This window comes from Pseudorasbora parva, chromosome 6 (assembly GCF_024679245.1).
Source record: "Pseudorasbora parva isolate DD20220531a chromosome 6, ASM2467924v1, whole genome shotgun sequence".
Classification (NCBI taxonomy): Eukaryota; Metazoa; Chordata; class Actinopteri; order Cypriniformes; family Gobionidae; genus Pseudorasbora; species Pseudorasbora parva.
In genome coordinates, this window is record NC_090177.1 from 9,890,285 (window position 1) to 9,912,076 (window position 21,792).

At 39.3% G+C, this 21,792-nt stretch overlaps 1 protein-coding gene across 2 annotated transcripts in view; it reads right to left on the bottom strand.

Moving 5' to 3' along the window:
• Positions 1-21,792, bottom strand: part of dlgap4a (discs, large (Drosophila) homolog-associated protein 4a) — a 250,759-nt gene that overhangs the window by 22,418 nt on the left and 206,549 nt on the right. For both annotated transcript variants that reach the window (XM_067445553.1, XM_067445554.1), the window contains one exon: positions 18,907-19,126. In XM_067445553.1, coding sequence (XP_067301654.1) covers positions 18,907-19,126 — 220 coding nt within the window. The remainder of the gene's footprint in view (positions 1-18,906; positions 19,127-21,792) is intronic.

A 21,792-nucleotide genomic window follows, 5' to 3' on the forward strand; every position in this document is an offset into this window, starting at 1 on the left:
AGGGCATGTTGTAGTCCAGATTAAAACAAAAATGTTTAAATTTGACAATAAATAGCCTAATAAGTCTTTAAGTATTAAGTATTTTGTGCTGTGATGAACAACATTGAGATTACAAAAAACGAATGGCTGTTTTAAATACTTTGACTCAAGATGGACGAAGTATTCTTGAGTGCATTATAAAAAATTTAATAATTGTTAATAAATTATTATTTACAATATTTTGAAGTGCCCACAATAACAATATCGAGCATATTCCTTATCATGATATATCGCATTACCGAAAATCGGCACATGTCTAATTATGACAGGACGATTTGACGACAAAGAGCCAATAAACAGATGAGCTACTAGGGCTGGGTTGGAAATATGGATTTTCTGGATTCTAATTTTGATGAACCGATGTGTATTCTTAAATCTAAAACAATCTTTTAGAGGGTGTCTAATTTATACAGCAATCGCTTTAACTAAAAACGGAACACTGTGCATTTTAGCCGTGCCCTTGGGTGTTTTGAGGCCCTGAACAAGCAAAACTTTTGAAAACAGGATTAAGTGATTTAAAAAAAGAAAAATTGAGCCTTATCATCTCTTTGTACACAACAAAAATACGAATTTGTGAAAACTGTGAAGTCATGCATATGTGTTCAGTCAATAGTTTTTGTAGATCCATGTGAACGGAGATCTTTTTGATAACGCTGTCATCTGCATGTGAAAACTGCAAAGTAAAAGCTTTTGCATTTTTAGTATGTAGTTGGCATTAGGGATGCACGGTATACCGGTACTGGAAAAATACCGGTATATATTTTATTTAAAACGGTACGATATCATGATTTGGCACATTTCGGTATATGCTGCTTTTCCGAAGTTCACCGCTAGATGGCAGCGCTCTACCCAAACTGACCCGAAACAACCGGCAAATGTGACAACAACATAGACGGACAAAATGGATAAAGCAGTTGAATCTCACTCAAGATGCCCAAAACGAATTAATAAAGAGAGGAGTAGAAGTGACATTTGTAATGGCTTTGCTTATAAAACTGATGAAGAACCATCAAACCTAGCCAAGAAGCATCTGTCACTATCCGGACTTTAGGACTTCTGAAGAGATCGACAGGTCAGTGGATCATTCAAACCATCTCATTTAGACATTTATTTTCTTTTAACACTGATCAACGCACACACATAGCCTAACATAAGGTCGAATATCACAATCTCCAGCGTTCGTTTCAACCAATGACATTTAGATCTCATTATATTTGCACGCGTACTATTGCACTATTTACATTCGCGTTAGACACAACCGCCTGTGTTTATGTGAATACTCACTAAAGACGGACATTTGTACATAATTCTGTGTATTTGACTGTTTAAGGAAACTTAATGTGTAATGTGCAAGCGTGACTAAGTGACAGGCGTGTGTGTGTGTGTGTGTCGTATGAGCTCATATCTCCTGTAACTTATTACGAAATGCTATAAAATCTCTTGCGTGTTCAAATGATTTCCGTTCTCCATCCCGAGACGAGCGTGAAATGTTGAATCGGATTATGCAGATTGCTTTAGTGTAGTGCGATGTCTTTTGAAACCAGAAGCAATTTGCTAATTTTGAGAGATTTTTGCTGAAATTATTTCTCACAAGAAAGTTTTCAAATGACTGATTTGATGTGATAAGCTTTGCTGATTAATTTACTAATAGCCTAAACATTTGTGGTAATTTCCCACTTTATAAACTCAAAACTTGCATAATTGTTCTCATTCGCGTGCAATATACCCACGCTAATATCAGACCTTGTGGTATCGATTTAATATCGGTACTTCGGTATTAGATTGTGGTACCGTACCGAAGCCAAAATTGTGGTATCGAGCCATCCCTAGTTGGCATGCAATAACCGTGAGTGCTTTACATGTAAAGTCAATGCAAATACGCGAATTGAGCATTTAATGCGCGAACACTCTTTAATCAATTTTAGCTATACATAGGGTGATTGGGACACTTTATGCCATTGAGTTGACTTGGAAAAAGTGTCCCAATTAGTGATCGACAGATATTGATTTTTTTATAACAGATACCGAAACCGATTATTTGCATGTTCATGTGCTGATAACCGATATATAGAACCGATATTTACTTGATGTCTTATTTCTGTTTTTTCCAATTATAGCAACAGCACTGAACTGAGCTTTTTAAACACTGTAATTTTTGCAGTTTCACTCTCTTACATACAGAATAAAAGACATTTACATCAGAATAGTTTTTTTTTAATACAGTGCAAAGTCTTTTTAACATTAATGCTGTTTTACCTTTTTATTTATAAATACAGCCATATTACCAACAGGCAAAATTCATTTATAAAGTCTAATGTCTAAGTCTAATGAGAACATAAATGAGACTTGAGTCTATCAACTCCCCGTAACCATGAGCATAAATATAAGCATTCATTTTAAACTACAGTTTTAAAAGGTTTGTGTTTTTAATAGACTTAAGTGTGAATATATTCTCTGAATATGCAAACATTGTAAAATCTATGATGTTTTTGTGGGTTTGATTATTTTTCTTAAAGGTGCACTATGCAACTTTCCGTCCACTGGAGGGCGCCTATTCTAAACAAAGGTGTAGTTTGATGACGCAAAGTTTGAGTGCAACATTTTGGGACATGTGGTCTTCACCGCACAGCCGGTGGAAAAATAGGACTCGGGCAGAAATCATGTTCATGGATGCGGTTATTAATGTTACTGTAGTGCAAAGCAGAGCAGGACCGAGTGTTGTGGAGCTGAGCACGGCCGCTGGAGCGATTGTTACACAAATACCCGCCTCGCGAGCACCGGGACATTTATTATGATGGGACACATTTGACGGGCGCCTGCAGTATTTCCGCACTTCCGGTTAAGATTATGAGGTAATGCAGCTCTGTTTATCATATTAGATACATTTAAGTGTGTTGAAAATTATGTTATGACGTTACTCTGTGCATTCACTGGTTCACACTGCTAAGAGTAAAGAGCTCCTGGCAAATAAAAGCACAAAACCGAGGGTAGGGCAGATATGACGCAATTGACAGGCGACTCCCTCAAACACTATAGCACTATAGTAATTTTCTCACAATTTAAAAATAGTTGGAAACATTTAGGATATTATAAGTACTCAACTGAACAAAATATATAACACGGGACTAGTGGTTTTAGGATATTTTACTGCAAAAATACAACATTGACTCTTTAAACGTGCACTCTCTCATCTAGTACGGTATCAAAATAAATGTTTTTGTCAGTCTATGAAATGCTGATGACAGAGTAGGGTTGTGCCGATGGACGATATCATCGTCCATCGTGATGGTTGTGCGACATCACGATGGAGAAACGCCATCGTGATGCCACGCCCCCGCCCCGCTGCGAGTCTTGCGAGTTGACACCAGAGTAGCCTATGTGAGCGGAGTGTAGCGGCGGCAATTTCCCCTCCACGCTCCAAGCATTCAAGAATCCCTCCACTCCAGCTCCGCTCCGGGTTCACCATCTCGAGCTCCCCGCCTCGCTCACTGATATCAGAAACACCGCTCCGTCTTCGCTCCGAGGAAATTTGTGGCTAATAACTGCTAAAGTATTTTAGTAAGCTCTGAAATATCACTATAAAGTTCGGTTTATAACCTGCATTAACTAAAAAAATATATAAAAAAGTAAACAATAGGAGATTAAGAGCCTAGTTTCAACGTGGTTTATTGGAACATTTGTGTGCATTTTCCCCCCACTATGCCAAACTGGCTTTATCAAAAGTGAAATATTGATGCTTTTTGCAGTGCAAATTTGTTTGTATGTTTGGAAGTTTGGAAAGATGAACGTTTTCATCAGTTATTTTATCTACGGATCAATACAGATTTCTGCTCATTCAAAATCATATAATAGAATAATATAATAACTGTATACCTACTGGCTACTGATAACTATGCAGGTATAAGCACTACAAGATGTTTTTGAATGCATCAGAGAGAACGATTAGTTCCTGTGTGAATAAGTGCTACCTTTTTAAAATGTGCTTTCACCCGAACATATTCAGTATGAGGTAAAAAAAAAAAAAAAAGAATCCCTTAAACTTTACCATCCCGCTCATGCCCATCGCCGTGATCATCTGTATCCAGCTGGTTGTTTACCGTGTGTGTTCTGAACACTGCACCATGTGCTTATTTAAATCTTTTCGTTTCTACACATTTTAGGCTACATATTCCTCATGTCTGTGAGGCAAGCCTGCTGCGTTTCAGTTTATTTGAGACGTGCTCCAGTTCATGATCATTGAAAGCGATCGCTTCCGCGACCTCATATTAGGCTACCTATTTGCTTCTTATTAATTAAATACATGCAATTGGCCGAAGAAACTTTTATTAAAATTAAGATACAATTTTTACAAAACGAAAGAAAGGCTTTTTACAAAACAAAACTTAATATTAAACTAAAAATAACCACCAAAATCATTTTCTGACCCACTCGCATCTTTGCCTATCATAATCAGATGAAATTAAAAAATAATATTAGGCTATACTATTTAAACATAAATTAAAAACATTGTTTAATGGCTACATCAAGTATAGTAAGCTACAGATTTATATCATGTCTGAGCTGGATTTGAACGAACATAATTTTACCGCTGGGTTCATGAGCGCGCGCCTGCGGATTATTGAGCTGAGTCACACCGGCTCCGCTCCGCTCATTAGTCATTACAGGCTCGTTCTCGCGCCTACTATTCAAAAATTGTCGGGTTTAAATGGGGCTCATAATTACAGTTAATGTGTCGGGCAGGGCCGGTCTCTCGGGTGCACGGGCTCGGGTAGGGTCGGTCTTGATTTTTTTTTAACTGATCTAAGCTATAATATAAGAAACATAAGAAATATAAGATCTAAGAAACTAAAATATTCGTTTTTCGTCCCCCCCGGACGATATCATCGTCCATCGCGATGTTTTACTGTACACATCGTCAGCTGCCGATTTAAGTGACATCGCCCAACCCTATGACAGAGCGCTGTTTTCATCGCGTTTAACTTACACGTCATAATTCATTTTCACGGAGCAGTAATTAATTTGATGTTTATTATAAAACATTGAATTGTTATATAATGTTAAATGTTATAGCAGACATTAAAATAATTTAAGGAGTTTTAAACGAGTCGGTCTTGTTTACATACGGTGACTATCCTATGCGGAAGCAACAACTCGGTGAGAGAATGGCTGAATGCGACAGAGAGAAATAAGTTTGGTGCTTTTATTTCCAACATGCTCTCATTCATGGCTGTTTTATTTCATTCATGTGAAGTTACGTCTTGATTGTGACATGACGGATTACCTGACTGACTCCGTCAGTGAGTTCGTCTCTACTTGGCGCCAAGTTTAAACTACATTACTATACATATCAATCTCATAACATCTTATTTGTAGTTAGCCTGAACAGAAACATGCAATTTTATGGCGAAATTTAAACAATACAACTTTGGCACTCTTTAATGTGGCGTGACAGATCACTGTAACACTTCAGTTTAACCGATCCTCTCTTTCTCTTTGCTATTAGTTACAGCATGAATGAACACTAGAAGGTACGCTGAAAGATACAGTACAACATATTGAAATGTATCATGGTGTGTGTAAAGACGTCAATAAAACAGCTTGTAAATATGCCACCTAATGTCACATTTACCTTAAAAAAAAAGCTAGTCATTGCCCAGCCCTACAAGCTACACTATGGTGCTCAAGAGTCAAAAAAGTATGAGCACTGGTAACAGAAATGCTCACCGTTATTAACACGGAAAGATGCCGTCAAGGAAAAGCACAAAACCCCATAGTAATGAAAGTGTGACGGCTAATTATTTACACTGACAGCTATTGAATGACTTGAACAGCATTGCTTCTCTGAGATGTAGTGGCAATTTAATTAAACACTTTTATACTTAGAACAAATCTCAAAGCAGCACCGTATTAATTACACCACAACCTCCCTTTGGGAACTTTAACAGTGGAGAGGCGTGAATAAAATACAGTAGCTTGCTCTTAATATTTGGTACTTTGCACTGAGGGTGATATGAGTTTATGACACAGCTCTGGCTCTACAGGGGAGGCTCAGGCCAGATTAACGCATTAGAGCCGGTCGCTCTGCCCCGGAGGCCCCTGCCAAACCTCACATGGCCTTTCTGTGAACACAGAGGACAGGCACCAAAATACCACCAAACTGAGATGCACCTGCACTGTGGCTTTCAGCAAGTGGCCTTCCTTCTAGTGTTAAATGTGTTGTTAAGGAGTTGCTGTTAAAATGATAAATCAATTCTGATATAATTTACAAGCTTGTATGCTGTTTTAATTAATTTCTTCTGTGGGGCACAAATGGAGAAAGTCTGAAAAAATGTCGTTCATCATTCATCGTGAACAGGTCTATCAAAAAGCCATTGCATGAGTCAATAGGAATTAGTTTCATGATGCTTTTTGGAGCTTGACTGACGCGGTCACTGTGAACTGCCATTTTATGCACAAGAGCTAATAATTATTGTGTGCTGAAATGGAAATATAACCACATATAGAGGTTTGGAACAACATGAGGGTGAGTAAATGATTTAAAACATGTTGGAAACAAGGGTTAGTTAGTTCACCCAAAATTGAAAATATACTCACTCTTATGTCATTCCAAACCCATAAGACTTTAGTTCATTTTCAGAAAACAAACGAAGACATATAAGAAGAAGCTCAACGGAACCTGCGCAACACACGAGAATGAACCTCATTGGTTCTTGCTGAAGCTCAAATGTGCTGTGTAACACGAGAATGAACCTCATTGGTTCTTGCTGAAGCTCAAATGATTTGCGTAATGAGAATGAACCTCATTGGTTCTTGCTGAAGCTCAAACGTGATGCGTAACACGAGAATGAACCTCATTGGTTCTTGCTGAAGCTCAAACGTGATGCGTAACACGAGAATGAACCTCATTGGTTCTCGCTGAAGCTCAAATGATTTGCGTAACGAGAATGAACCTCATTGGTTGTCACTGAAGCTCAAACGTGCTGCGTAACACGAGAATGAACCTCATTGGTTCTCGCTGAAGCTCAAATGATTTGCGTAACGAGAATGAACCTCATTGGTTCTTGCTGAAGCTCAAACGTGCTGCGTAACACGAGAATGAACCTCATTGGTTCTTGCTGAAGCTCAAACGTGCTGCGTAACACGAGAATGAACCTCATTGGTTCTCGCTGAAGCTCAAATGATTTGCGTAACGAGAATGAACCTCATTGGTTCTTGCTGAAGCTCAAACGTGCTGCGTAACACGAGAATGAACCTCATCGGTTCTTACTGAAGCTCAAATGTGCTGTGTAACACGAGAATGAACCTCATCGGTTCTTACTGAAGCTCAAATGTGCTGTGTAACACGAGAATGAACCTCACTGGTTTTCTTACGTCAAGCGAACATGCTTTAGCTTCATGTATGAGCTGATGAATGTTCATATGTGAATAAAAGCTTAAATTCAACCTGTTCATCCGATAACGTGATCGTGTCTCTTCAGAAAATTTCTGCTCAATTTATGTGAATTATTTTTACATCAATGTGGTAGTTGCGTAGCTGTCAATGGAGGGATAGAATGGGCTCACATTTCATTCAAAATCTCTTCCTTTATGTCCCTAAGATAAACAAAAGTCTTACGGGTTTAAAACCACATAAGGGTGTGGAATTAATGACACTATTTTCTATCCCTTTAAGAGACACCACAACTAAACTATAAATCTCGGCCGATACAACATAATAAATTCAAATACATAACAGACTAAACTACAGACAGAACATCCCACCTCTTTTTCATTACATTCACACTTGAGCACTTAATCAAAAACACACATCCTAATAAGGATTACATCTCTCCAAAGCACGGCAAATGTTTACCAAGAGAAACATTTTACTAAAAGTAGGACGATCTAGTCCACATACGGCTGAGAATATTAAGTATAAACGTAAATACATTCGTTTTTCACACATGAATGCAGATCTTCACAATATTCCCCATGCACTTTTATTCTTTTGGAGAGGAACTTGTGTCTGGGGTTAGGGATCCTGACCCTCTACAGGTTCAGTATGAATGAGGGGAGATTTAAAAACTATGCACACACATTCAAAGTTTATGTTATCTCCCTGACAAATGCATTCGACCTGATTCAAAGAGCGGTGCATTGGCCATTGTGTGCGATCAGATTCAGACTCGCATCCAGACGTATTAAATGCCCTACAGCAGCATTTACATGAGCAGCAGCATGCGTCAAGTGCACGCTATCATGTTCAGGTAGGAAATGCGGTCATGCTTTGCCTGTCTAGACGGATGCATCAACATAAACACACCTCCAGTCGCCACCAACACGCTAGCATGAGCTAACCTGCTAACGCAATCAAAAAAGCACTACATTAAGAATTAAAATGACCAACGGAAATGCATTTTTGACGCTAAATCTCGCTGTAATCAGATGTGTTATTCGTGATTTCCTCTGACCTCGAGCACATGCCAAAAGCAGCACACGCGACCAGTCTCGAGGCGCTGCGCGCGCCTTCGCTCGCTCGTTCCCGCGCGCGTGCCCACTCCCGGTACAAAAATCCACACACCTTTTCCTCTTCCTCTCTGTTTAAAGCGCTCACCGTCGATGGCGCACTTCCATCCCGTCAAGTAGAACAGAAAGGACGCGATTAAGTGATCCACTGAAAGGTTGTTGTTTTTTCAGGTTCTGGGTCGTTTACTCCCACCCGCTATAATATCCTTCCGTTCAACGGATTCCACCATCCACGTCTCGAGGAGTCGAGGAAAAAGAGCCGATCCGGTAATCCGCTTTCAGGACGCGGGATTGGAGAAAGACGCGCTCGAGGCGTTCACTCGATGCGCTCTCATTGGTCGATGGGCGGGGCGTAAGCTTCTGACGCAGTCGAATCAGAATCGCTGTTTGTGCGTCACACAGAATCCCCGCTTGCGCGTGTTCTCTCTTTTGCAGCAGAGTTGCCAAGTCTGTTTAATACAAGACATTTCTGGCTTGTTTATTCTAAAAGACAGTCGCGGGTTGAGTTTTTTTGGGCTTATTTCCAGAACACAGGTGCGTATTCTGACTGGTTTATGTTTGGAACACATAGAACAAAACGTATTCCCGCTTTATCGTTATACACTTTATACTTCATTGTTTCTCTGTCGTATTGACAGTCACACAGACTGAATAACTTATCATCATCATTCTATTTTTTTCACATCTAAAGTAGCCTAATTTGATTCAGCATATCTTTTATGCCATTACAAGCTGCTTTTGACGCAACAGCAAGACATTTAAATCACATGTACACATTACAGGCCTAAATAATGTGTTATTTAGATAGCAGGGGAAAATAAAGTGTCTGGAGAGTGTGTGTTTTGTGAGTTTTAAGGAAAATAATTAATTCAGTGCCTTTAGGTCATTTGGTTAATTAAATAATGTGCTGTATTTTTAAAAGAGAAGTGAAACCGCATTATTACACCATATGCTACATCGTGGTCACATGACCTCATGTTTATAATTCAAAAAGCTATCCTATTTTGTGTAAAAAAATCTGGTCAAATGAAAGAGATGTTCAAAATTCAAAGTTCAAGATTCATCCATCGCATTGGAAAACAGGCACAAGTTGTGTCCCAATTAAAAGGCTGTGTCCTTCGAAGGACTAGGACTTAAAGGTCCAGTGTGAAGTATTTATCAGGATCTATTGACATAAATGCAATATATATATATATATATATATATATATATATATATATATATATATATATATATATATATAAAAGTATAAACCCCTTACATAATAAACTTCTATCTACATACACCTTACGGTGAAGTTGCCATTTTAGGCTGCCATTTTTCTACAGTACCCCTAAATGGACAAACTTCTCTAGAAAGTGCTAGCTACTTTCTGCTCTCTCAGGCCTAGTCCACACGTACACGGGTATTTTTATTAACGGAGTTTTTCCTCCTCCGTTTTAAAAAACAATCGCGTCCACACAAGCACGGTTTTTAAAAAAAAGCTGTCCACATGAGAACGCAAAACTACGCTATGATTGGCTGCCTGTTTCCACATGGGTCCCATTCACTGCACCGATGCACATTGCACTGACTGAGGGATGCCATGGGCTCAAGTGAAACCCTTCTACAAGTTCCTTTACTTTGGACTCAGTGACAGGTAACTGTATACACAGGTGCAGGGCCGAAGTGGACTGTATAGCTTCACACACTTGCTTTACTATTTTGTATTATTGCATTCTGGCGCCTTTGTTCTGCAATACAATGAAATAACTGAACATCTGTAGGATATACATGTGATAAGAGCTGTTAGTGGAGTCCACCGCATAGAATCGACTCACGTAAATCAAAAGGAGATGTGGAAAATCTGACGTCAAACAAAGGAGAGAACGGCGCGCACTTCAATTTAAAAAACCGAAATCTCCGGTTTCACCATCTACACGACAACGCTGTAACCGGAGTTTCTAAAAATCTTCACCCTGGCCGGAGTTTTCAAAAAAGTCCGGTTTTAGTAACCGGATACAGCGTTTGCGTGTGGACGAACAGCCAAACCGCGTAGAAAAAGCTGCGTTTTTGAAAATACCCGTGTTCGTGTGGACAGGGCCTCAGATGACATCTTTGTCCTATATCGGCCAACTTAGCTTCTTTCTGTGCTTCAAGGGGTGAGTTGCAATTCACAATTTACACAGTGCTTTAAAAGGCCATGCCTTCGAAGGCTGTGAAGGTCAGACTGAGCGTCTTCAAATGGGACAGTCTAGCCTATGGAGGACTGTTCTTGTCAACTAGCTGCCGTTGATGAGTGGCGGTGACATTTGTACTGGACTTTTTTTGAAAGTTATATTCAACTGTCTGAACACAAAACAGGGTTTCATAAACTAATGATGTTCACACACATGTTCCATTTCTGTGTCATTAGATATTTGATTAAGCTGAAACCAATTACTTGCATTTAAAAGTGTAATTCGGCAATTTCTCTCAAAAGAAATCTGCTGCACAATGAATTCTGGGGTAGGCTAGGCCTCAAAGGATCTATCTGTTGTATCCTTCATTGCACAGAAAAAAAGAACACATTTGGAGGAGCCTTTTAAATTGCGTTCTGCTCGCCGCGGTGACATTGACCCCTATCCCAAATGGTAAACTAAACACTCGCGGCTTTCCTATGAGTTCACACCATGGACTGTAAAAAAAGGTGGGCGACGCTCCTTCACTATCTTCCATTGTAGAAAAGTGAAGCCACCAATGTCCCAATATGGTTCTGACTTGCACTGATTTGGGACCAGAGTCTGCGAAGTAGAACAAGTAGAGCCATGAGATCTAAACCCCGCCCACACTCTGTTATCACAGTTTACTGAAGAACTCATTATGTTGGTGTGAAATAAACAGTTATGGAAATGTAGAAATTAAAGCTAAAGCTCCAACCTCCTGGAAATTTTAAAAAATGTTAGTTGGTGCCTCAGTGACAAATTCGTTCAGAGAAGCCGTCAATCACAGCTGTCAATCATGCTGTCACATGAACACTTGAACTGGCATCAGCGTGATAAAAATTAACTAAAGAAACCATTTGTGGAAAAAAATGTATTTGAAGTGTAATTTGATTGTTTAGTTTGTCCCATTAGAATACATGGAGTGGGCAGGTTTATGAGCTATACCGGGGCCAACCACCTGGGGGCGAACAAGACGCTGTGGCTTCACATTTCAGGATTTTTGCGACACGTCACTCTTTGGTGACGCATCGAGAGTGTGCATTGAGGGCGTATATCGAACGCAAAGGAGTTTCTCACAAAACCGTAAGTGCATATGAAGTGTGCCATTTGGAACAGGGCCACAATCAGCCTTCGAATGACTGAACTGTCGCATAAATGTTTCATATGTTCAAATAGCATTTAAAAAGCTTATAGTTTAGGCTGGGTGTGCATTAACAGCGCCTGCAGTGACACGATGACTTGAGCAATCAGCATTGGTTCTTTTATTTAGAAGGCGGGACTTATTCCGCCACATTGCACGTTACACTTTCTCCCATAACGTAGTGCACCGTAAAGTTTTTGCTCTATTCGAAATCGCCCCCTCTCTCACAGTACTTTATGGGTATTCTCTAGTCATTAAACATGTAACATTGGTTGAACACTCGTTATTGCGGTGCATTGTGGGATTGAATGAATGCACTCAATAATGTTCACTATGGTTTCGGTTTCGGATGCCACTACAAATGGCTGTGCTCTATTTAAGGGTATGGGGAGGGGGGGGGGGGGGATTCGTGATATATCAAGTCAAATGCATTGCATTGTGGGATACAGTATCCCTTGCAGTAAGATGCACATTTTGTCAAATATAGTAGGACATATGGGTGTTACATATAGAAATATCACATTTACAACAGTATACATATTATGCGTTTAAATTGGGCAATGATAGCACTGGCTTTTTAATGCAGCAGAAGTGTAGAAGTGATCAACAGACGGCCAAGGTTTGTTTTTCTTGACAGCTTGCTACCTAAACTAAATTGCATTAGCCAGATTCCTCTCCAAAAATAGACTTGATTTTGTTATTTGCTATTCTGAGAGTAGCTCTGTACTAACACTACACAAGTGGTCCCTTTTGAAGACTCAAGATGAATGTCAGTACATTTAACCATCACACAATTATGGGAATGTTTTTTAACTGAATACATCTAGGCTGTGTCCAGCATTGTACATTATAGACATATTAAAATACAGTAAAAAGTAGATCATCTTTAATAAAATATCAAAAAGCAGACAGCCCATGGCTGCAGGTTTATGAAGTGTTGTGCCAAACTAATCTGATTGATGTCTGTTAATTCCTCTGAAAACCGGCTAAGATGAGGTTTAATTTGCAGTGGAAGTTTTGCCAGAGTCGCTCATGATGGGACGAGAAACATTAGCCGTTAAGCTCAAGGATTCATCTCTGTAGGACACCACCAGTACAAATGTAGGTCAGAAGACTTGTGTATGTGTGTGTGAGAGAGAGACAACTCACTGTTGCACACTTGGCACTGGCTGTTTGAGATGTATTAAACGTTATGACTCCAATAGTTGACATTAAATGAGTGAAAAAGGACTAAATCCGTCCAAAAGCCTGGCCAAAAGTATTTCATATGATTCATGCCCTTGCATACATACTGTATGCGCCTTTTGAGATGAGTGAGTAAATGATGACCGTATTTAATTTTTTTTACATGAACTTTCCCTTTAAGGGGACCATCATGAGACAGTCTTTTGGTCTACGGCTGTTTTGACTCTCACCCCATGATTCCAGATCATCTGTCTGGACTTGCCCACATGCCGACCTCTCAAAGGAAAAGCGATCCGACTTCACACTAAGGTCTTTATTACTGAAAAATACCGATTACAAAAAAAGTTGGGACACTGTACAAATTGTGAATAAAAAGAGAATGCAATGATGTCAATGTTTTATTTCAATTAATTTTATTCAGAATGCAACATAGATGACATATCAAATGTTTAAACTGAGAAAATGTATAATTTTAAGGGGAAAATAAGTTGATTTTAAATTTCATGACATCAACACATCTCAAAAAAGTTGGGACAAGGCCATGTTTACCACTGTGTGGCATCCCCTCTTCTTTTTATAACAGTCTGCAAGCGTCTGGGGACTGAGGAGACAAGCTGCTCAAGTTTAGGAATAGGAATGTTGTCCCATTCTTGTCTAATACAGGCTTCTAGTTGCTCAACTGTCTTAGGTCTTCTTTGTCGCATCTTCCTCTTTATGATGCACCAAATGTTTTCTATGGGTGAAACATCTGGACTGCAGGCTGGCCATTTCAGTACCCGGATCCTTCATCTACGCAGCCATGATGTTGTAATTGATGCAGTATGTGGTCTGGCATTGTCATGATGGAAAATGGAAAGTCTTCCCTGAAAGAGACGACATCTGGATGGGAGCATATGTTGTTCTAGATCTTGGATATACTGTTCAACATTGATGGTGCCTTTCCAGATGTGTAAGCTGTCCATGCCACACACACTCATGCAACCCCATACCATCAGAGATGCAGACTTCTGAACTGAGTGCTGATAACAACCTGGGTTGTCCTTGTCCTCTTTTAGTCCGGATGACATGGCGTCCCAGTTTTCCAAAAAAGAATTACACATTTGATTAGTCTGACCACAGAACAGTTTTCCACTTTGCCACAGTCCATTTTAACTGCGCCTTGACCCAGAGAAACGCCTGCGCTTCTGGATCATGTTTAGATATGGCTTCTTTTTTGACCTATAGAGTTTTTGCCGGCAACAGCGAATGGTATGGTGGATTGTGTTCACCGACAATGTTTTCTGGAAGTTTTCCTGAGCCCATGTTGTGATTTCCATCCAGTTTGGTTTTCCGGACTTGACCCTTATACACAGAGATTGTTCCAGATCCTCTGAATCTTTGGATGATATTATGCACTGTAAATGACGATAACTTCAAACTCAATTTTTCTCTGAAAGCTATTTTTCGCCGCAGCATTGGGAGAATCGGTGATCCTCTGCCCATCTTGACTTCTAAGAGACACTGCCTCGTTGGGAGGCTCTTTGTATACCCAGTCATGTTGCCAATTGACCAAATAATTTGCAAATTGGTTTTCTGGGCTGTTATTGCTACCTGTCCCAACTTTTTTGGAATGTGTAGCTCCCATAAAATCCAAAATGAGCCAATATTTGGCATGACATTTCAAAACGTCTCACTTTCAATATTTCATATGTTATCCATATTCTATTGTGAATAAAATATAAGTTTATGAGATTTGTAAATTATTGCATTCCTTTTTTTATTTTACAGTTTGTACAGTCACAACATTTTTGGAATCGGGTTTGTAAAAACAGGGCTCGTTTAATCGCACTGATCACCTTTGGAGGCAATAAAATGACATGATGTCCATGTGGCCTTTGCTTATCATAAAAGTCATTATATTGCCTGTCGTGAACTTTGTTCACTTTATAAACACCTATGGTTTCTGTTTATCCACATGCAAATTCAGCGCTACCCATGTGATTTTCTTTGCAGTGGTTGGCATCATTAATTTAAAGGGGGGGGGGGGGGGGGTGAAATGCTGTTTCATGCATACTGAGCTTTTTACACTGTTAAAGACTTGGATTCCCATCCTAAACATAGACACAGTTTCAAAAACTAATGTTGGGCGTTTGATGGAGTATTTCTGTGTCAAAAATACTCCTTCCGGTTTCTCACAAGTTTCGGCGAGTTTTTTTCGAGTATGGGTCGACTTAACGTTAATAAGAGCGGAAGGTCCTTGTATGGGCCGTACGGGCTCTTCTCCCGGTAGGGTGTGCGCGCGCGTGACTAGAGCACGCTGTAAACAGTCTCTCAGGTGCAGATCCAGTCGTCCGTGAACACTTATGTCGCGCGCCGCGCTTCTCTTTATTCCTATGGGTGACGTCGAGCGACTTCAACGCTTCAGCACAGCATTCCGGGAAGGCAGCGCTGCATTTGAACCGATTTGAACGCAGAAATAACGGGAAGCTTCACAACATCGTTTCAGTTACGTCTCAAAATGGATTTACACGCCACTGCTGTCAGGACTTCACCAAATCATACCAAAGAAGTGTGTTTTTGACGGAGCAGTCCCAGCGATAAAGCTTCAGTCCAGCTTTGGAAGCAGCCGGTGAGTTAACTTAAACTGCTTCAAATGTCTCTGCTATTGGCTACCGTCGCATGAGTAAACATCAGTAAACGACACGATCGCGTGCTTCGTCATTCAAATGCGCTAACTGTTAACGGTTACTCCATTGTTGTTCTCTGTATAACGTTACACTAGTCTGACGTGCAAAACCGTTTTGCTTGCTACTGCTAAGGTCTAGTCGCATACAATAGTCCATTAACCGAATCATGTCCTCATAAACTGCGAGTAAACACACAGAAATGTGGAGAGGCCATTAAATACAGTAACTTACATACCACAGAGACGGACGTCCTGATGTTGCCGTTTCTCCTGTTCAATTTATTTCTCCCTCAGATTTGATTGTGGATCATTATCTGTATTAGCTGAGATAGATGGGTTCCTCCACGCTTGAGGACGTCACCGCTTTGCGCGCTTGTCATTCTTTAGCTCCGCCCACACGATACGCCTCCAGGCGCTCGTTTTTTTCCGGAAAGACTCGGTACAGCCCATATTTCTTTTATAAATATGATAAAACTAAAGACTTTTCAGAGATATGAAGGGTGCAATACTACTCTATAGGTACTCAAGATTGACATGAGATTGACTGAAACTGAGTGTTTCACCCCCCCTTTAAGGTGTTCAGTGATTATATTATCAAATGCATCAATCATTTACTAGCCTTTATCAATATTTCAGGTCATAAATGGTTTTAAATGCACTAAACAAAACCAAATAAATCATATCTACAGCCATAAACCACCGGAGTACAACATGCACTAGCATTCAAAAGAGGGGTTGCTAAGATTTAATTATGTTTTAAAGAAATCTCTTCTGCTCACCAAGGCTACATTTATTTGATCAGTAATGTTGTGAAATATTAACATTTTTAAGAGTTGATTTCTATGTGAATGTATAGTAAAATGACATTTATTCCTGTGATCAAAATTGTCAGCATCATTCCTCCAGTCTTCGGTGTCACATGATCCTTCAGAAATCATTCTGATATGATGATTTGATGCTCAAGAAACTTTTATAATTATTATCAATGTTGAAAACAGCTGTGCTGAAACAGATACAGTTATAGTCAAACTATAGTTAAAAAATTTAGTATAGAACAGCATTTATTTGACATAAAAAAATATTTCTTTATTAGTATTTCTTTAAAAAAAGAAAATCTTACTGACCCCAAACTTTTGAACCCATAGTTATTTTACACTTATTTTATGTCTCAGATATACATTTTTTTCTTTAAACAATACAATTTGTCATGAATGAAGAGTGAATCTCATGAAAAACATGTCCAGCTTGCATTTCACCCCAAAAGCACAATAAACATATATATTTTACTTAAAGAAAAAAAAAGGTTTTAGGTCTAATAAGATGTTTTACAGAGTAACATTATTATTTATGATATTTGTTTTCTAAAAATACTGCATAGTGGGGGGAAAAATAAAGATCTTAATTAAATAGTAAAATATACAATATTTCATGATTGTAATTTTTTTGCCCTGCTTTTAATTTATGTTGGTGAACATTTTCTTTTTTATGGAGCCCCTAAAGGGACATGGTGATGGAAAAAATATGAGATGGGAGGTAAAATTATTTGTCAATGCTTTAGCGTTCTCTCACTACGGAAGAGGATTAGGGCCAAGCAAAAAAAAAAAAAAAAAAAAAAAGCATCTTGAGATTAAAGTCATTATAATGCGAGATTAAACTCGTTAGATTTCGAGAAAAAAAGTCGAGATACAATCTCGAGAATAAAGTCATTAAATATCGAGAATAAAGTCGTTCTGTTTCGAGAAAAAACTTGTTATATTTCGAGAAAAAAAGTCTAAATAAAATCTTGAGAATAACGCATTCGATCAGTGTTCATTGCATAGCATACTGATAGAGGACATTAATATAATTTTGTCATAATTAGCTAAAGTTGATAGTATTTCTTTGTTACTGAAAGAAAGTCTGAAATATAGCTTGACTAAGTGATCCAACTCTGCCATGTCCTCTATCAGTATGCCATGCAATGAACACCGATCGAATGCGTTATTCTCAAGATTTTATATCGACTTTTTTTCTCGAAATATAACGAGTTTTTTCTCGAAACACAACGATTTTATTCTCGATATTTAATGAGTTTGTTCTCAAGATTTTATTTCGACTTTTTTTCTCGAAATATAACGATTTTTTTCTCGAAACAGAACGACTTTATTCTCGATATTTAATGAATTTATTCTCGAGATTGTATCTCGACTTTTTTTTCTCGAAATTTAACGAGTTTAATCTCGCATTATAATGACTTTAATCTCAAAATGCTTTTTTAAAAAAAATTTTTTAGCTGGGCCCTAATCCTCTTCCGTATCTCACAAATGTTTTGCTTTCACCTGAACATTTTTTTAAGGTTTTGTGAGCGAATGCAAAAGCATTGAAATATCCACCCCCCATATCTCTAATTTTTTTTCAGCATGTCCTTTTAGGGGCTCCATTTTTTTTTTTTTTTTTATCTAATGCGAATCCAAATGGAAAATAATGACAATTACACACACAAAAAAATGTCTGGATGTGTTACAACAATGGGAATTTAAGGGAAAAGTGCATCGTTGTCATGAAAATATTGTCACAATGCAATGCAAAAAATATTTGTCATAAAAAGTCATAAAAACAGGGTTGATGTTCTTAACAGAAAATATAATTTCTTACCTTTTTTATTTTGGGGTGGTTTGTTTCTGTCATGACAGTTCTCTGAGTGTTTGGTATGGTAACGAATTTGACAATATTGATATGTTTGAACTTGCTGGAACAGATCTGCTACACTTCTGCTGCTGTTATTTCTGCTGCTGCTTCAGGGTAAGTACAGGACTTGCTACTGCAATACATACACGACACACTGCTGTGAGCAAGTAAGACACGCTGCTGCTGTACAATAAAGCATACATGAATTACCCGTAGTAGATCTATACAGGTGGAGCTGGGAAAGGTGGTGGGTTTCTGAAAGCGCACTCCAACTGCTACAGCAAAAAAACAAGTATTTGAAGGTTGAGCAGCGAACTCATTGGCTACTGATACAGCAGGAACCAATCAGATGTGCCCTATAGAGAATGATGTGATTGCAAGGAGACTGAGTTAAGGACCTCTCAGCCTGAGCCATCTAGAGTTTTATGACAGAACTTTTATGATATTTACATGATATATATATAGCAAGCTCATGAATGTGATTCTCTCTGTAGGTGTGTTTACATGCATGTAATACTCACTGGTGACGCTGTTATAGCTACTGATGGATGACGTTATAGGCGGAGTCTCATCGGAGTCCACGGAGCCCGTATCGTCGTCCTGGGAGCAGCCGGCCTGGATGGCCCGCAGGTAACTGTGGCTTCGAGACCGGAAGCAGGTGGGTGTGGGCAGATCCAAGGCCTCCACCGTGTGAGAGTCTACCTGCCCGTAAGCCGCGTTGCCCACATAGCCCTGCTCCACCTGAAAGGACACGTGCAGGTTGAAACGACCCGAGCAAGGCCTGCGGGGCAGACGGCCACTGCCCACCCACAAGCGTGCCTCGCATGGGGAGAGGCGGGTTCGCCGCTTTAGGGTTGGCTGGCGCATTTTCGTGCGGACATAAAGAGGAAACGGCTGTAAATCCAAGAGCAGATTTCCATGCTTTAGTGAATCTTGAGTGGTTTCCATTTAGCTGTGGCATAAAATGAATCCTTACATTTATTCCTTTTAAAGTTGCACTTGTCCTTGTCTGTGAACGAGGATTTGTTTTATAAAATGGTATAAAATGCATATAATTTAGGCAATTGTTCACCAACAATTCTCATTTAGGAAACTCCCCTAAATATGGGAATATTGTAGAAATAATTATTTGCAATGTTTGTATCTGTCTATCAAGAATATGTCATTCATATTATTTTAATTATGCTCAAAATATTTGAATAAAATCATAATTTAAATATTGATCATGTATATTTAATATAATATCTGCCTTGTTTAACTAAAGCAGGACACAAATTATTTACAAAGCTTATTAATGTAGCAATGTATAATTGTCCTCTCTTTTTTCTCTCCAAATCCATCAGGAAAAAAAGCTGAGAAATGCGTCCGAGTCAATGAGCTCTTCTGCGATTCAACTGACCTTTAAGTCTTTCCAAACTATCCTGCAAACAAAGCACAATCACCATTCAAACTCTCTCGAAGGAAAAGGAGCGGTAGTTTTCAAGCTTGAACGAGCCGTTTAAATGGTGAAAAGTAAAGAGAAAGTTTGTGTTTGTTCATCCAGCAGGTGACACTTCTCACAGGGACACAACGGAATTGGAGGTTTGTGTGTTTGTCAAAGATAAACCTGGCAATTAAAGGCAAACAAATAGGATGACACACCAAACTGCAGTAATTAAAGTGACTTTTAAAAAAAACGCAATATAATTCCAAGGAAATTTGTTCTTGACTTCTTTCCCTTTGAATCAAGCAATTACTCTCCGACAGCGTATGTCCAATTTTAGAAATAACGTTCCCCAGTCTTCACAATAATCCCACTTAGCAAAATAGATCTTAAAAAAAAAAAATCAATTCTCTTTTCTCTTTAAAAATCAGCAACATTTTAGACCCCCGACAGGCTTCAGGAGTCTTGATGTCTTCATCGCCATTTTCAGAGAGAATGTAGGCGAACACCCAAGTATCTCCTCCCGATAACATGCATTCAAACTGATTTCCCACCCTCCGCATCTCCTTAAACTAGCTTTAGGATGTTTTACAGCATTTTTAATCTGGAACACTATGTTCCTGAGGTCGAGTAAACAGCAAAAGCTCTCTGACACATTTCAGCGTTTGCTCTGCTATGTAGAACACATAGCTGAGCGATTTACAAGACTTAACAGAAATAGATTTTTACATCTTCGGAAGAAAATGTGAGCAAAACTCTGCTAAGATGCTTGATTGACTGCTGTGGGTGGTTGTCAGGGTGTTTTGGTTGCTATGTGGTAACTAGGCTGTTTTTGTTGCTAGGGTGTCATTGAGGTCGCTATACTGTATGTGGTTATTAGAATGTTCTGGGGTTGCTATGGTGTGACCATGTGGTTACTAGGGTGTCATTGAGGTCGCTATGCTGTATGTGGTTATTAGAATGTTCTGGGGTTGCTATGGTGTGACCATGTGGTTACTAGGGTGTCATTGAGGTTGCTATGCTGTATGTGGTTATTAGAATGTTCTGGGGTTGTTATGGTGTGACCATGTGGTTACTAGGGGGTCATTGAGGTCGCTATGCTGTATGTGGTTATTAGAATGTTCTGGGGTTGCTATGGTGTAATCATGTGGTTACTAGGGTGTCATTGAGGTTGCTATGCTGTATGTGGTTATTAGAATGTTCTGGGGTTGTTATGGTGTGGCCATGTGGTTACTAGGGTGTCATTGAGGTCGCTATGCTGTATGTGGTTATTAGAATGTTCTGGGGTTGCTATGGTGTGACCATGTGGTTACTAGGGTGTCATTGAGGTCGCTATGCTGTATGTGGTTATTAAAATGTTCTGGGGTTGCTATGGTGTGATCATGTGCTTACTAGTGAATGTTCTGGGGAGGGGCGATATGGTGTTGCCATGTGGTTGCTAGTATGTTTCTAAGTAGCTGCTAGGATGTTCTGTGGTTTATATGGTGTTTGATATGATGTTCTAGAGTTTACTAGGATGTTATATGGGTTGTTAGGCTATTGATATGTGGTTGTTGAGGTGTTTTGGGGGTTGCTATTTGGTTCTGGGTGATGCTATGGTGTTGCTAAAAAGTTGCTGTGGTAACTAGGGTGCAATGGTGTTGCTCTGTGGTTACTAGAATGTTTTATGGGTTGCTATGTAGTTACTAGGGTGTTCAGGGGGTTGCTAAGGTGTTGATATGTGGTTGTTAGGATGTTTTGGGGGTTGCTATGTGGGTACTATGATGTTCTAGGGATTGCTATGGAGGTTGATAGGGTGCTCTAGGGGTCAATGAGGTGTTAACTTATAGGTGTTGCTATATGGTTTCTACGTTGTTCTAAGGGTTGCTATGTAGTTATTAGGGTGTTGATATGTCATTGTTAGGATGTTTTGGGGGTTGCTATGTGGTTGCTATGATGTTCTAGGGATTGCTATGGTGGTTGATAGGGTGCTCTAGGGGTCAGT